Source organism: Tiliqua scincoides, chromosome 3 (assembly GCF_035046505.1).
Source record: "Tiliqua scincoides isolate rTilSci1 chromosome 3, rTilSci1.hap2, whole genome shotgun sequence".
In the NCBI taxonomy this organism is placed as follows: Eukaryota; Metazoa; Chordata; class Lepidosauria; order Squamata; family Scincidae; genus Tiliqua; species Tiliqua scincoides.
Genome location: NC_089823.1, coordinates 1035133 through 1050415, shown reverse-complemented (window position 1 = coordinate 1050415; position 15283 = coordinate 1035133). Strand labels below are relative to the sequence as shown.

General features: G+C 52.7%; 1 protein-coding gene across 3 annotated transcripts; it reads left to right on the top strand.

Moving 5' to 3' along the window:
• The first annotated feature begins 1281 nt into the window (after positions 1-1281).
• Positions 1282-9478, top strand: LOC136644095 (cytochrome P450 2C19-like). Of its 3 annotated transcripts, XM_066619624.1 has the most exons (9): positions 3288-3467; positions 3863-4025; positions 5418-5567; positions 6072-6232; positions 6846-7022; positions 7296-7440; positions 7960-8147; positions 8794-8935; positions 9297-9478. In XM_066619624.1, exons 1-9 carry the CDS (start codon positions 3288-3290, stop codon positions 9476-9478), a joined length of 1488 nt encoding a protein of 495 aa, XP_066475721.1. The 3 variants fall into 3 exon arrangements, with proteins under 3 accessions (XP_066475723.1, XP_066475721.1, XP_066475722.1); XM_066619626.1 differs by lacking the exons at positions 3288-3467; positions 3863-4025 and adding an exon at positions 1282-1306 and having other exon boundaries at positions 7296-7442; positions 7962-8147; XM_066619625.1 differs by lacking the exon at positions 6846-7022 and having other exon boundaries at positions 7296-7442; positions 7962-8147.
• The last annotated feature ends 5805 nt before the right edge of the window (positions 9479-15283 follow it).

The window sequence follows — 15283 nt, the reverse complement described above, 5'->3', positions numbered from 1 at the left end:
AATTGCTTTACAGAAACTATGGAATACAGTAACAGGAATACTTTGGTGGTGTTGTCACCTGTGGTGATTGTCTTGAATTTCAAACAGGCTCCCTCCTTCCAACCCCTTTCAATGGATGCTGAACCCTTCTGGGTGTTTTAGTCCTGGAAAGCCTCATAAAGGGATTGAAGAGCATAAGAAGAGCCCCGCTGGCTCAGGCCAGAGGCCCATCTAGTCCAGCTTCCTGTATCTCACAGCGGCCCACCAAATGCCCCAGGGAGCACACCAGACAACAAGAGACCTGCATCCTGGCGCCCTCCCTGCATCTGGCATTCGGACACAGTCCAGTTGTGAAATCAGAAGGTTGCCTGACTTTGCGCTTCTGCAGCCCCCAGGGTCGCTCTCCTGCTCTGTCAGACAGCTCAGGACCCCTCAGCCTGCGTGTGAAGCCTGCACCCTCTGCCCTGTGCCTGACTTCGCGCTGCCCAGTCTGCAGCGTGGTGAGATCCTCCTGGCGCTCCTGGTCCCAAGCACTGGATCTCACCGCATTGTGCGGGGCCTCTTCCCACCGGCCCTCCAGCGTCCTGGGCAGGAGTGGGGGCTGCGGCAGGTGGGCCTGGGTCAGAGCAGCGGCCAAGCCCTCTGTCCCCCGCGCAGGAGCGTCGCTGCGGCCGCGGCAGGTGTGGAGCGGGCGGAGCGGGGCACCAGATGCTGCGCCAGGAACGAGGACAGCGCCCGGCTCGCAGCGAGCCTCGTGCCCGCTCCAGCGCAGGAAGGAGAGCCGGGCGGAGGTGCAGACGGCCGTGTCCGTGGGACGGCGCCCTCTGCCCTGCCTGCTCGGGGGCTCAGGTGACGTCGCTGGGGGCTGTGACGTCAGGGCACGGCACCGCAGGGTGGCTCACTCCTGGGGAGGCTCCTGCCCGCAGTGCCACCTTCGGCTGCAGGCAAGTGGAGGAGGGCTGGGGAGGAAGCCCGGGCGGGGCTGGAATCGGACCTGCAGCAGGCCAGCCAAGAGCGCCAGGCCCGCGACCGGCCCTGTCCTGGAACACCCTCCCCAGGGAAATAGAGGTTTCTCAGTGACAAGGATAAAACCAAATGTTATTCTCTTGGGTCGAGGGGGGAAAACATAGAGGTGAGGGCCATGGGGGCCGTTTTTGAAACGGATGAAAGGAAACAAGAGGTTCAAAGGGTGGAATCTGTTAAAATTTTAAGTATAATTTTTGGACTAAAACAAGAAGGGTGGGAAGAGAACTGGAAACTGTGGGCCTCTAAGGTGGAGGAAAAAATGAAGAGGTGGAAAAAATGGAACTTGAACCTGTACCAGAGGGCGCATTATGTCAGCGTGTATTGCGTTCCGATGGCGTCCAATTTGGCGGCGATTTATCCCCCGCCGAAACAGGTGGTGGACACGGTTACCCATCAGGTTTTTGTTTTCTTGTGGGGCACTGCCTTCTTCCCTCTTGCCCGAGCGATGGCATATATGAAAGTGAAAGGAGGAGGACTAGGGGTTTGGGCCCTGGGACCTTTGTTCTTGGCAACCTTTGTCTCCTATAACTTTGGCAACTGGATGAAATGGAGGCAGAGGCCGCAGGAAGGGGGAGCCTTTGCATCTGTATGGACCCAATTCAGAGACACTTGGGAAAAGACAACCCGGGGACAGAAATGGTGGGCAAAAGAAGAGACGGGATACGTACTCACTCAGGTGATAAAACGATCTTTACCAGAGTACATGAGAGAGGCAGTGACTCTGATGAAGGAGATAGGGCTCTCGGCCAAGCCGTATAAGACCAGCAGGCTGGAAGGGAAACAACTCGAGTGTTACGTGTATGAAACAACGGTACAGGAGTTTATCATGAGGCCTCACCAAGAGAAACAGCAAAGTAAGACGCACCTTTCCACGTACCTCTTGCAGGAAAAGGTGGTGCACAGCGTCTTTAGCAAGAAGAGAATCCCCTTTAGTTTATGGGAATTAAGGTGGAGGGCTTTCCATCAGGTCCTCAGGGTGGGAGCGGCAAACCCATGGTTGCAAGAAGATCAGAAGAGGTGCAAGAGGTCGACCTGTTCGGGGTTGGGACCCTCTAGATCGGTAGGTGCCCCGTGGCTGATAGAAACAGTAGCCCATTTCGTCCAAGAGTGTATGCCGGCGAAGGAGTTGTGGAGGGGCGTAGCGAGGGCCTTTAAGTGGCCCAAACTGACCCAACAGGCCTGGGAGACTATCGTCTCTGGGAAGGAGCCAGTGGGAAGTATGAAGGGACCTGAGAGGATCAGTAATGTGGGACAACAGAGGGGAGCAGATGATAGGTGGGAGGTGCCATGTTCTATGGTAAGATTGATAAATCTGTATGTCCTTTTTGCGCTGGGCATCCAAAGGGGCAAAGAAATGAAGGAGAAAAAGTCCACCAACACACAGGGATGGGTCCAATTTGTGGTCTCCAGAGCATACAGCGTCACGGCTTACGAAAGGGTGAGAACCGGTAGAGACTGGTAGAGACAGAGAGAAAATGGTGGGAGTGGTTAGATGGGGTGAATCCACCCATAACGTGATGCTTCTGTCTTCTAGTTAAACAGTTGATGTAATGTGACTATAGCTGAAAATGTAAAATATGATCTCTTTCCTTTGTATTATTTATTGTAGTATGAGACTTTTAAATTAAAAATCTATATTTCCCAAAATCTCTATTTCTCCAGGCAAGGAGGGACGGAGCAGCGTCCCTGAGGCTCGAAGAAGCGCTTTTGGCCAGGATACCAACCTGGCTGCTGGCATGTCTTGTCTGCTGCGGTCCCCAGAGAGGGGAGGGAAAGGGCCTCTCACCCCATCAATGTCGAGCTGCCCCCTTCAGACAAGGTGGAGTCTGGAGGGGGCACCACAAGCATGCTGAGATTTTCCTTGTAATGCATGTTGTGGGTACTGGGTCCCACCCCTTCTTAGTGGGCACCCACAGCTCACCCCACTCTAGGAAGGAAGCACATCTGGGGAGAGATGATCCCACACTCCCACACCTGCCAGTGCTCAGGGGCCCCAAAGCTGAATGATTTCCTGACGTCCCGGCACAGCCTCCTGGCGTGGCTTGCAGAGAGCAGAGCAGAGTCCTCAGTGCACAGGGGCTGTGCTGCCAGACCTTGGGGATAAAAAAAAGTCAAGGGAGGTTCATAGAAGTTCATTTCTGTAATCAAACAGTCTGAGCTGCCTAATGGCTAATCTTATCTATTCAGAGCAACCTGGGATTCCAGCTGGTGAACTTGCACCTGCAACGCAGGGTACATAAAGCACAGGGGCGGCACCCAAGCTCCACTGCGGAGCACCTGCTATGGAGCCGCTGGGGGCAGTGAGCGTCTTCCTGGCCATCTGCATCTCTTGCCTGGTTTTCTTGGCAGCCTGGAGAAGTACGTGGGCAAAGGGGAAGCTGCCCCCCGGCCCAGCCCCACTGCCCATCCTTGGCAACGCTCTGCAGCTGAAGATAAACCATTTGTCTCAGACTCTCCAAGAGGTAAGCTGGAGGTCGTCCCCAGCATGACAAGCAAAGCTGGAAGGGATGTTGGGGATTCTCACCACAGTGCAGCTCAGTGCACAAGGAGGGCAGGTCCAGCCACCTCGCCTCTGCTTCTCCCACCTTCATGCACTGACTGCAGCCCATTTGCAGTCTTCTGAATGGGGCTGCTTTGCATGATTAGTCCCAAGGGGGAGGCCTCTTTGCGGCCTCCCTCTGTTTTTAAATAGCTGCTCCTTGACTGGACTCCACATGTTTCTGGGTGCAGAAGCCAGTCAGACCAGGGGGTCATCAAGACTTCTCCAGTTCAGCTGCCTGCAGTGAGCCTGGTGGCTGTTCTGCACGAGTTCAGTGGCCCTCTCAGAGCACCCCAGCCGTGCCTTGTATTCCCCCAGCTTGGTGAGAAGTACGGCCCGGTATTCACACTGCATTTCGGAGCGGAGCGTGTCGTGGTGCTGCATGGCTACGAGGCAATCAAAGAAGCGCTGATTGACCGTGGAGAAGAGTTTGTGGCCAGGGGAAGGCTGCCCTTGGCTGACAAATTCAGCCAAGGACAAGGTACTTCATGTCTGTGCGTTCCTGGGGTGGGTGGAGGCCATGTTGCAGGTGGAGAAGGCAGCCGCAGAGGAGAGCGCCAGTGGAGTCCCTCGTAGAAAACAAGACATCTCCCTGGTTTGGATTCAGGAAATGGACTTGAGCCCCCCTTGGCTGAGCAAGCTGACCCGAGAGGCAGTGGTGGCCTGGAACTAACTTGTCAGCATACGACACACAAACTTTAAAAGTGTCAACTTTTGTGGAAGTTTATTTTCCCCTTTAAATCTGCCACTCCAGGCAGGCGGGGATTGCAGGCAAAGTTTCTTGCAGGGATGCTCCTGAGGGGTTGATTTCTGTCATGTTCAGTTCCTGAAACTTTGTTCCTGCATGCATGCGAGTGGCATGGTGGTGGGTGAGGAAGGCTCAGAGGGGGAAGGGAAGGAAACTGAAGGAATAATAATAATAATAATAATAATAATAATAATAATAATAATAATAATAATAATAATAATAATAATAATCAACTTTATTTTTATCCCGCCCTTCTCCCTGACGGGACCCAGGACGGCTAACAACATATTTAAAAAAAACAGATTTTAAAAACATTAATACGTAGCAGATAAAAACATTTAAAAACACATTACAGAGGCCATAAAAACAGTAGTCAGATTAAAAGACAGAATAAAAGAGCAAGTCACCGAGGAATCAAGTCTGTAAAAAACTAAAAGATGTATAAAAATGTTAAGAGGCCAGAAATCAGAAGGCTTGTTTAAACAACAGTGTTTTCAGGCCTCGCCGAAAACTCTCAATACCCATCTCCACGCGGGACCCACAGCTCCAATTTTTCCCATTTCTAAGTGGGCCCCACAGCTCCGAAGGCTGGCAGTGCTGCCCAGAGCAGCCCTGAATCCCCATATTTTGCAAAAGGTCTCTGACCTGCCCCAGCCACAGGCGACTGAGGCTCCTGCACCTGGGTTGTGACGCTTCTCTCGCTCCCACTCTCAGCAAGCCTCACCTGACGACCAGCCTTCCTCCTCCCCACCTCATAAGGTATGGCAGGGAGAGAAGGAACCAGGTGACAAGGAAACAATGGAGTTGGCAGGTGCCTAGTGAGCCACTTAGGAGCCGAGAAGAAGGCTGGGAGTGTGGCTCTGTTCATAATTAGGGCACCTTTTCCAAATGTACAGCAAGAGTGACCATGTCAAGTGAGCAAGCTGATTTGGTCTCAGTGAGTTTGGAGCTTAAAGAGGTGTGCCGGGTGACCTGCTGCCTGGGCAGGAGACCCTTGCCTGCCTAGAAGAGCCTCCAGTCGGCGGCTGCCAAGGGTGCAGAAAGCCCCAAGGCACCAACCTGTGGGTTCACCCAAGACTCCTGCTGCGCAGCGGCTCAGGTGTGCCTCTCCCGTCCCTTTCTCAGGCATCCTATTCAGCAACGGGGAGCGATGGAAGCAGCTCCGGCGTTTCACCCTCACCACCCTGCGCAACTTTGGGATGGGGAAGAAAAGCATTGAGGAGCGGATCCAGGAGGAAGCCCGGTACCTGCTGGAGAAGTTCCAGGACACCAAAGGTGACTGCTGCTGTCCCCTCCCCAGGCTCCCAGGACTCCTGCTTGGCCAGATGCGCCGTGCTGGAGAGGGCCTGAGGGAGGGACTAATTTCTAGCAAATTAGACACACCTGATAAGAATTTCTGGGCTGTGTACGGTAAGATGATAAGTGGCCTAAAGTCACAGGCATGATCCCATCACCCGCGTAACCCGCAATGACGCATGGGGGGAACCTTTGGGTGACGTGTGGCCCATTCAGGGCTGGGCTGAGGGAAGCAGCTCTCCAGTGTCAGCCAACCAATTTCCAAGGACACAGCTGTGGCATGGGGAGAGGGGAGAGAGGAAAAACGTCCCTTCACTGTCCAAGTTGAGGTGTTCATGTCAGCTTAGCATTTATTCCCTGGCAAGATGATGGCCTTGAAGTTGGACTCCGAAAGGACTGGGCTAGATGATCTCTGGGGAACCTTCCCACGATTCTGCGATTCTGCAGAAAGGACAGCCTGCATTTTTCTCACTGTCCTTCCAGGGAGGCCCTTTGAGCCCACGTTCCTGCTCAGCCCTGCGTCCTCCAACATCATCTGCTCCATCGTCTTTGGGACCCGGTATGAGTACAACAACAAGAAGTTTATGACTCTCATGAACTACTTTGATGACAACTTCCAGGTGTTCAGCTCTCCATGGGGACAGGTGTGTGCCATCTTGGAGTGCCCAGAACAACTGTTGCCCTCCTTGGTCAGCTCCTGGCTCCTCTAAAGCACCTTGGCTTTGCTCCTGCCTGGCACCAAGCCCCTGTGGAAAGAGATGCTTGGATATTCCATGGTTAAAAAAAAGAAAATCATGGATGCCTCCTGGGTGAGGAAACCCATGTGAGTTTTGCAGCCAAGAGTGCTCTTATTCCCAGGAAATGCCCATTTCCACATGGGTTTTTCGAGGTTTCGACTGGGTCTAAGATCAAACTGGAATGAGGAGGAGGCTGCAGCAGTCAAGGCAAGAGGGAACCAGGGCATGAAGCAGAGTTTCTGTCAAGGGGGTCAGATAGAGAGACCACCTGGTTCTTCACCGGGTTGATCTGGTCTTATGTTCTTATGCTCCATGCCCATCCATGTGTCATGTTGCTCTCTTGTCTGTCCTCTGATGTCTGTGTCTCTGTTATAGTGCTGGGGTCTAAATAGTTGCCCCCCAATGGTTCTTGTTGTGACTTTGTTCTACGTGTTGTCCATTTTAATGTTATTTGCTTTGGCCTGGGAAAGGTGAGTATTCCTCTTGGAAATAAATGTGTCTGTGCTTCCCCTTCTTCCAGCTTTACAACCTATTCCCCTCTTTCATGGAATTCATCCCTGGGCCTCACAAAAGAGCATGTAAAAACGTTGAGCGGGTGAAAGAGTTTGTTTTGGAGGAGATAAAGGCGCATGAGTCTGATATGGACCCCAGTGCACCCCGGGACTTCATTGACTGCTTCCGCATGAAGATGGACCAGGTGAGGCAAAATCAGGGTCTCCTCAGGCCGGAGGACCTGCCCCTGAAGCTCACCTCACCCATTCCCAAAAATGGCCCCGGAAGAAGATTCATGGACTCCCTTTTGGGCAGCCTTCCCTCTTGATCTGATGCTGTAGACTAGGAGTTCCTCCCACCATTTTAGCTGGGAACCCCCGTGCATGACTGCTCATCTCTGCTCATGCATGACTCTGCTCGCTTTCCCTTTGATGCTTCTCTGTACTGTGTGAACGAGGCACCGTGAATGTCTCTGCAGGAAAAGCACAACGGCAGCTCCTCTGAGTTCACCATCGACAACCTCGTCATGTGTGCAGCTGACCTGTTTGCGGCAGGGACAGAGACGACCAGCAGCACGCTGAGATACGGCTTCCTGATCCTCCTGAAATACCCAGCGATACAAGGTGTGAAGCCTGCGCTTGCCCCTGCGCCGCCCACCCCTGACCCACCCACCTGCTGCCCCCGGCAACCTCCCCAGGCAGCCGGGGCTTCTGTCCCACTGCTGCTCGCACTGCTCCTCCCAGCGTGTTGACCTGCTTGCACAGGGAGCCAAGCTTATTTTTATGTTGCAAACATCATCAACGTTGAGCAGGAGGGGGTGGCAGGTGAGGAAGCAGAGGATTGGTGGAGAGCGAGTGCTCTGGAGGAACAGCCCAGGAGGAGCAGGGGGTGCGCAGTCAGTGCCAGAGCCCCTTCCACTTCCTCCAGTCTTTCGGCAGGCATTGCTCCTCCCGCCTTGCAGATGGGCAGTTGCGCGTCCACCATGACCAGCTGGACTGAGGGCTGAGTTGAACCTGAAACCCTGAGGACTCCATGTGCCTTGGAATGGAAATGGGCAGGTGCTGGTCCTACGTCCCGGTGGCACACGTGCCTTTCGAGGGGCTTCTGCAGTGGTGCTGACCCTCCTCACTTGCCCCTTGCAGAGAAAGTGCAGGAAGAGATCGACCGCGTGGTTGGCCAAGCGCGGCCCCCTTGTATGGTGGATCGTGGACAGATGCCTTACACAGATGCTGTCATCCATGAGATCCAGAGGTTCATCTCTCTTATCCCGCTGAGTCTGCCCCACGCTGTGCTCAGGGACACTCCGTTCAGGCAGTACATCATCCCAAAGGTCAGTCCAGGACAAAGCCTATCCAGTCCAGCTGGCTGTGGGATGCTGGCAGAGGTCACTGTCTCCCGACCAGGCCTCAGACCCCACAGAAACGTTCGAGTCCCATGAGCGCTTCTCTCTCCAGCCCTTTAGTGAACAACTGGAGGCTGCCCTTCCCTGGGGAGACCAAAAGGCTTGTAATGGCGAGCTGTGGTTCCCCACATCCTGGCACCTCCTCTTCCTCCTCCTGTCACCACAGTGGAAGAGAGCCTCAGCAGGGCGGTCCCTTGAAGGGTGCGGGTCCCCCCACTGTGTGTGTGTGTGTGTGTGTGTGTGTGTGTGTGTGTGTGTGTGTGTGAGAGAGAGATAGAGAGAGAGAGAGAGAGAGAGAAAAATTAGGTGTAAAAATAAGTGCTTTAATTAAGCTATAATCCAACTTGCAAATTAAAAAAATTTGCGCGCATTACTCCCTAATACTAAGAAGAGAAACACTCTTTCCTTCATTTTTATTTTAAATATGTATTCAAATCATAAGGCCCGCTAATTAAACGGGCAAAAGAACTAGTTAAACTGGCAGTTTAAAAGACACGCTAAATGAAACAGGAGGGTCCGGAGCCTCCCACCCGCCTCTCACCATTTGCCGTGTTTGCTCCCTTGCTCCCTGCAGGGCACCACCGTCTTTCCGAACCTGAGCTCTGTGCTCTACGACTGCAGGGAATTTCCCAACCCCAGGGAATTTGACCCCCGGCATTTCCTGCATGAGGACGGGCGCTTTCGGAAGAGCGACTTCTTCATGCCCTTTTCCGCAGGTAAAGCTGTTGCCCTCCAATTCAGGAGCGTCCCCGGATTTGCAGGTCATTCTCTGAGATGCTGGCTTCTTCCTGCTCTGGCCCACCCCAGAATGCCCCCCCACCTCCTGCACAGACGCTTATTTCCACAGTCTGGCGGCTTCTTCCAAGCAGGACACACCTTTGAGCTTCATGCTCATGTCCACGGTCCTGCTATCCGGCAGTCTTGGCTAGCCTCCCATCCCATTTCTCACCCGGTCACTGAGCGGTGAGGCTCCTCCAGGCATTCCCAGAGTGCCCCATATCCTGCATTTTGGCCTTCAGGCCCTGCCAGGCTTGTGCCAGTCCTGGGGTGCCCCTGACCTCTTGGGTTTCCTTGCAGGCAAGCGGATCTGTGCAGGAGAAGGTCTGGCCCGCATGGAGCTCTTCTTGTTCTTCACCACCATACTGCAAAGCTTCACCCTGAAGCCCCTCGTCCACCCGAAGGACATTGACCTCACACCCCAGTTTAGCAGCATAGGCAACATGCCTCAGTCATACCAGCTCTGTGCTCTCCCTCGCTGAAGAGGACACCACCTCTGAACTGCACCTCACAATCTCCCAGCCTTGCAGAGACAATGGCCTGAGAATTTCTGCTGCAGCTGTTCTTGGTTTATGTCTAGAGAGCACATTCCTGGCCCCTTTAGGAAATGACTTAAATCCCACTAACTGTTAAAACAGGACGAGACTGGAGGAAATGAGCTTGAATGAAACTTTCATGGGTGGGAAGAACCAGAGGCAGCACTAGAATTTGCTTCCCCTGGTTCGAGAGCTCATTGTGCCACCCCCGACAGACAAGAGAATACAAAATAAATAAATAAAATAACTTAAACACGCAGCCTTAATGCACTGGTATAACCAGTGTTGCTGTAACTTTATGTATTTTAATAGAAAACAGTACAGGTCACTCAGAAAATCAGTAACCAATAATAAAACCATAGCCAACTTGATGACACACAATAGAATAAGAGTTGTAGTGTTAGCTCTGATACATGGAAATGTGAGCTTACTCAGACTAACACCTCAGTAGTGGCTCCCTGCTCTGTCATAACACCTAATTAGCTCTCAGAACAATCAGTCTCATTGGTTAGTTTTGAATTCAGGAAATCCACTTTTTCTTACATAAGCAGTGTTTTCTTTTTCTGGTTAATTGGCCAGAACTTTTGACAGCATACAGATAATTTAACACAGGTGTTTCATTGTGTTCTATATTAAATTATCCATCAAGTGCTATATCACGTGATCATATTATTCATGAATACAAATTTCCCTAAAGGTTTCCAAAATGTTGGCCACTAGGGATGTCACCTCCCCAGGGAGTCACCCGGTGTGGTCTACACCCCTGCACTTCCCTGGAAAGAACTGGTGTGAGTAAAATGAAGATCCTCCTGAACCTTTTATTCCTTTTTTCTCTTTACCATTATAGACCCCCTCCCCCCAAAAGCTCCTGATGGTTCCTGAAGCCCTCTCAGTGGATGCATTTGGAAATGTGAGAGAGCAGGGCTAAGGCCCAGCAGGCAAGGGGCTCTGGAGATTTGCACATGCTACGGGCATGTCAGCTGCCTTAATTAAGGCCCATTAAGGACCCAGGATAGGAAAAAATTTAAATCTTCCAGGATATTTTTTTCCTCTTTTGAAATCCTTGTCACGCAACCTCGAAGAAGACACTTATGCCTCCAAAAGACATTCTAGGTGTTTCCATGTAGCGGAATGAAAATTTTGCTTGTGTGCAGCTTGGGAACCTGAAGGGTTCAGAAAGGGCACTGACTGGCCTCGCTTTGTAGCTGTCACAGAACGCTGCTTTGATGGACTTTGAAACATTACATTACACAGCAGAGGAGTCAGTGCACACACCTATGCATGTTTACCCAGAAGTAGGTTCTATTGGTCAATGGGGCTTACTCCCAGGAAAGTCTATAGAACTGCAGCCTGATTGCCTACCACAAGACAGACCAGGCCAGAAAAATGAAACCAGCTGCCCATCTCCTTCTCACCCCCTGAGCCCTACAAGGGAAGGGAACAAGGGATGGCCACTCCTGGGTCAGCCAGACAGCCGCCTTCCCTTATGGGTGTGGTTTGGGGCTTGTCTGTTGCATCCCCATTTCACTGTAGATGCAGGCACATTTTCAGAGCCATGTCAGCTGTGCAGGCCGTGGGATTTGGCCGGAGGCATCCGAACAGTGTGGGATAGCTCCCCTTCTCTGCCCCTCACTACTCCTCAGCATCAGCACCAGGCTGTTCTGCCTGAGCTGCTGGTTTTAGAGGCTTATAAAAATCATTCAGGTGTGGTAGGAGATGCAGCCTGGAGGTTCAGTTTTACCTTCCCTGAAAAGCTACACAGGATCAGTCGTTTGGGTGGGAGATGGAGAAAGACTGAGAAGGCCACTGGCATATCTCTGCAGGAGTGGAGTGTGGAGAATGGATGACATCCTTGAGAAGTTGGATGCAACTGCCTGTGCGAGCTTGGGAAGTTCAGGAAGTTGGCAGCCAGGATGATGACTGCACTGGGAAGGGAAACATCTGGAGAAATGGAGCCTTCTCTGAGTCTCTCTCGTGGAACAATACTTGTAAAACCCCCACTGAAAAATGGAGTTTATGTTCAGCCTGCCTATGTAAACTGCCCTGAGAAAGGTTGTGAATTAGAACTGTAATAAAAATAAATAAATAAATAAATAAATACTCAGAGGCAGGCCTCATCTCAGCATCCCAAGAACATCTCAAGAGGAAAAAAAGCAACTTTATCCTCCACTGAGCACAGCTCCAGCTGCTGCGAGGTCTTGCAGACCATGGCCTCAGAGGAGGGTGGTGCCTTCTTTGAATACCCTGTACGTAGCTGATGAGGGGGGAAAAACTCCCCTGTTTTTCAAGGGGAAGTGGCGTAGCTAGCAAGAGGCTGGGGGGCAGTCCGCCCTAGGTACTAGCCCTAGGTACGGGGGGGGGGATGACACCACAAGTGAGCCAGATCGCTAAAATTGCAGTGGTTAGGAATAACCCCATCATGCTATGTAGCGCTGAATATGTAACTTACAGCAGAATGCAGTGGTGGATCAGGGCTGGCTTCCCATTATTTAATTATTTGTTTCTCTTTAATTTAATTATTTATAATTATTTATTTTAATTTGCTTGATGATCCAGCCATGACATCACTTGAAGAATTAATTAGTTATGTCATATGGGGTGACAAAAATTTATGAGCCCCAGGTGTCAGACGACCTAGCTACACCACTGTCAAGGGAAGCTGCCTGTAGCAAGCCCCGCTGCGCTTGTCCTGCGTGCAGAAACATGGCTGAGCAGGCCTGGAGCCTGCAAGGCCCAAAGTGTCCTCAAAGCAACCTTCTCTTCCATGGCTGATGGCAGGCATTGACTTTCTTGCTGAAAAGTTCCAATCAAAGTGAATTACGTGGTCTAGTCCCTGACCCTTCAACATATACCAAATGTGGATTTCTAATTTCGGGGGAGCTGGCGCACTGAATGGTCAAAGCAGGAATGGTGCAGTGGCCCTCAAGGATCCCCCCCTGTGGCTGCCATGACCCCAATCTCCTGCCAACATAGAAGGTTGCAGAAGTTCAGCATGGTCCTATCCTGGCCCCACCCCTCTATTCCTGAGCCTCAGCTCAGGCCAACCCAGTTCAACAGAGTTCAGCTTGCATAAACTCAGTTTGTTGCCAGGGACGGTCATTAACCTTCAAAACAAAATTGAGTCAATACAACAAAGTAATTATTAACCCATTTAGTACAGGAGAAACAGCTCTGATTGCTGCCTTGCTGGATAGGCTGTGTTTACTAGGCATGCTAGCGGCCACGGGGACTCTCTGAAGCTTCCCATGAACCCCACTCTCCATCCAGGCTCCTCCGCCCAGGCTTCTTCCTAGGGCATCTCCAACACAGTCCTCAGGAAGAGGCCTGTTTCCTTATACTGTGCTTTGGGGGAGCACCTCCTGTGGGGGAAGCAGAGAGTGCTGGGCAGGGCAGGGACAACTCCAGTGGAGCTTGTGGTGCAGCACACTGGTCACTCTCGGCTGGCAGCTGTCCGGAGTACACAGAAGTAAGAAGAGAACACCGACAACAGTGAGGCCCAAGGCCATGCAGTGTCCCTCCTGGTGCACTTCGCACACCACGGCCTGAGGGCTCCCCTCCTCTGACTGCTCCTGCCCAGAGGGCAGAGCTCACTCAGGGTGCTTCTGCCCCTCCAGCTCAGCTGCTGTGCTCTCAGGCAGATGCCCCTTCTTTTCTGGTGCCTGCTCTCAGCAGAACATTCTCAGCAATGCCTGAAGCAGGCTCCTGCTTCTGAGTCCGCCCGCCCGCCAGCCCCCGGCTGGACACTGGAGCGATGCTGGCTAGCAGCCAGGGCATGCTCAGGGTCCCTTCGGAGCCCTGCCTGGAGGTGTTGCCAGGGAAGGGCAAGCTGGGAGGTCCTTCTGGGTGCAGGCTTGCTCTGTTCCGGAGTCCCCATGGCCTCTGCTCAGCTCCATGCCTGGATAGCCAGCTTCACGCTGGCCATCAGGGCACACGCCAAGGTCCCCTCCAGCTTGGACTGCTGCAAGGTGCTCACGGGGGGGGGGAGCCTCTGAGGAGTGTGCAGGAGCTGAGACTGTTTCCTGAGGAAGCTTCCAGGCACCAGCAGGAAGGGCTGCAGAGACGCATTCCAGGCGCATCCCCTCCACTCCCTCATCCAAGTTACTTTCCACAATATTAAACAGGACCAGGCCCCAGACAGCCCTGAGGCTCCCACCCATCGCTTTTCTCCAGGCTGACTAGAAGCCATCGACAGGCCTCTCTGGGCTGCTCCATCAGCCGGCCACAGAGCACCGGCAGCAGCATCCAGCCCACATCCCTCTAGCTTCTTCTTCAGGGTGTGGAGCCTTGTGGAAAGGCTTCCTCAAATCCAGATCTGTCCGCCCAGCTGGTCACTCTGTCTGTCATGGAAGGTTTGTCTCATGAAATCACAGGGGCTCTTGGCAATCGCTGCCCGGGCTGCTGCACGCTCACAGGCAGGTAGCCTGATGCTTCCTGGACATCTCTGTAGCATCCATAGCTGGGTCCTAAGCACAAGGGGTGCTGCATGCAGAGAGGAGAGGAAATAGGGGCATGTAATGCTCAGGCAGAGGGGAGGGGAGAGGCACAGAAGGGCTGAGGGAAAATAGGGGGGTTACCCAGGGAGAGCTGGGGCTCCAAAACCAGGGATTTAGGGTATGAGGAAGGAAGGAAGGAAGGAAGGAAGGAAGGAAGGAAGGAAGGAAGGAAGGAAGGAAGGAAGGAAGGATCCTGCTGTTCAGGCAGTGGCAAAGGCCATAGCTGGGGCACTGCTCTCTGTGACCCGATTCAAGGGCTGCAGGCAAACGGTGGCAGACCATGTCATGGCTTCATTCATGGCCCAATCCTGAGGCAACATCATAAGGGCTTGTATGACAGTATACGTAGCCATTTGGGGCAGCCCCAGCACGCTGCCACAGAGGGTGACCTGAGCTGTTGTGGAAAGCAGTTGGTGGGTGGGTGTAAAAGGGGGTGAAAAGGGGGAGGAATGGGAAGTTTTAGGGTGGGGAGCGGGCAGGCAGGTGGTAGGATGGGGAATGATGCCAGCAGCTGTGGCATATGCCAGGATCCTACCCCAGTTCCTTCCCCCATTACCCTTGGGGGCAGCTGGGAAAGGGACTGAAAGTTCCTTTACCTTGAGGAGGACTTCAGGACCTCCCCCTCCCCCCACAGGATGCCCTGCTGAATGATTACCTGACATTCCAGGCAGACTGGCATAGCCAGGCTTGGCTTGGCTTGGCAGAGAGCAGATCACAGTCTTCCATGAACAGGATAAGAACATAAGAACAGCCCCACTGGATCAGGCCATAGGCCCATCTAGTCCAGCTTCCTGTATCACACAGCGGCCCACCAAATGCCCCAGGGAGCACACCAGATAACAAGAGACCTCATCCTGGTGCCCTCCCTTGCATCTGGCATTCTGACATGGCTCATTTCTAAAATCAGGAGGTGGCACATACACATCATGGCTTGTACCCCATAATGGATTTTTCCTCCAGAAACTTGTCCAATCCCCTTTTATAGGCGACCAGGCCAGTCGCCATCACCACATCCTGTGGCAAAGAGTTCCACAGACCAACCACACGCTGAGTAAAGAAATATTTTCTTTTGTCTGTTCTAACTCTCCCAACACTCAATTCTAGTGGATGTCCCCTGGTTCTGGTATTATGTGAAAGTGTAAAGAGCATCTCCCTATCCACTCTGTCCATCCCCTGCATAATTTTGTATGTCTCAATCATGTCCCCCCTCAGGCGCCTCTTTTCTAGGCTGAAGAGGCCCAAACGCTGTAGCCTTTCC

Coding starts and splice junctions, on each gene's coding strand:
- LOC136644095 (XM_066619624.1), top strand. CDS start 3,288: ATGGAGCCGCTGGGGGCAGTGAGCGTCTTCCTGGCCATCTGCATCTCT. Junction 3,468..3,862: donor TGTCTCAGACTCTCCAAGAG/GTAAGCTGGAGG, acceptor GTATTCCCCCAG/CTTGGTGAGAAGTACGGCCC. Junction 8,936..9,296: donor CTTCATGCCCTTTTCCGCAG/GTAAAGCTGTTG, acceptor GTTTCCTTGCAG/GCAAGCGGATCTGTGCAGGA.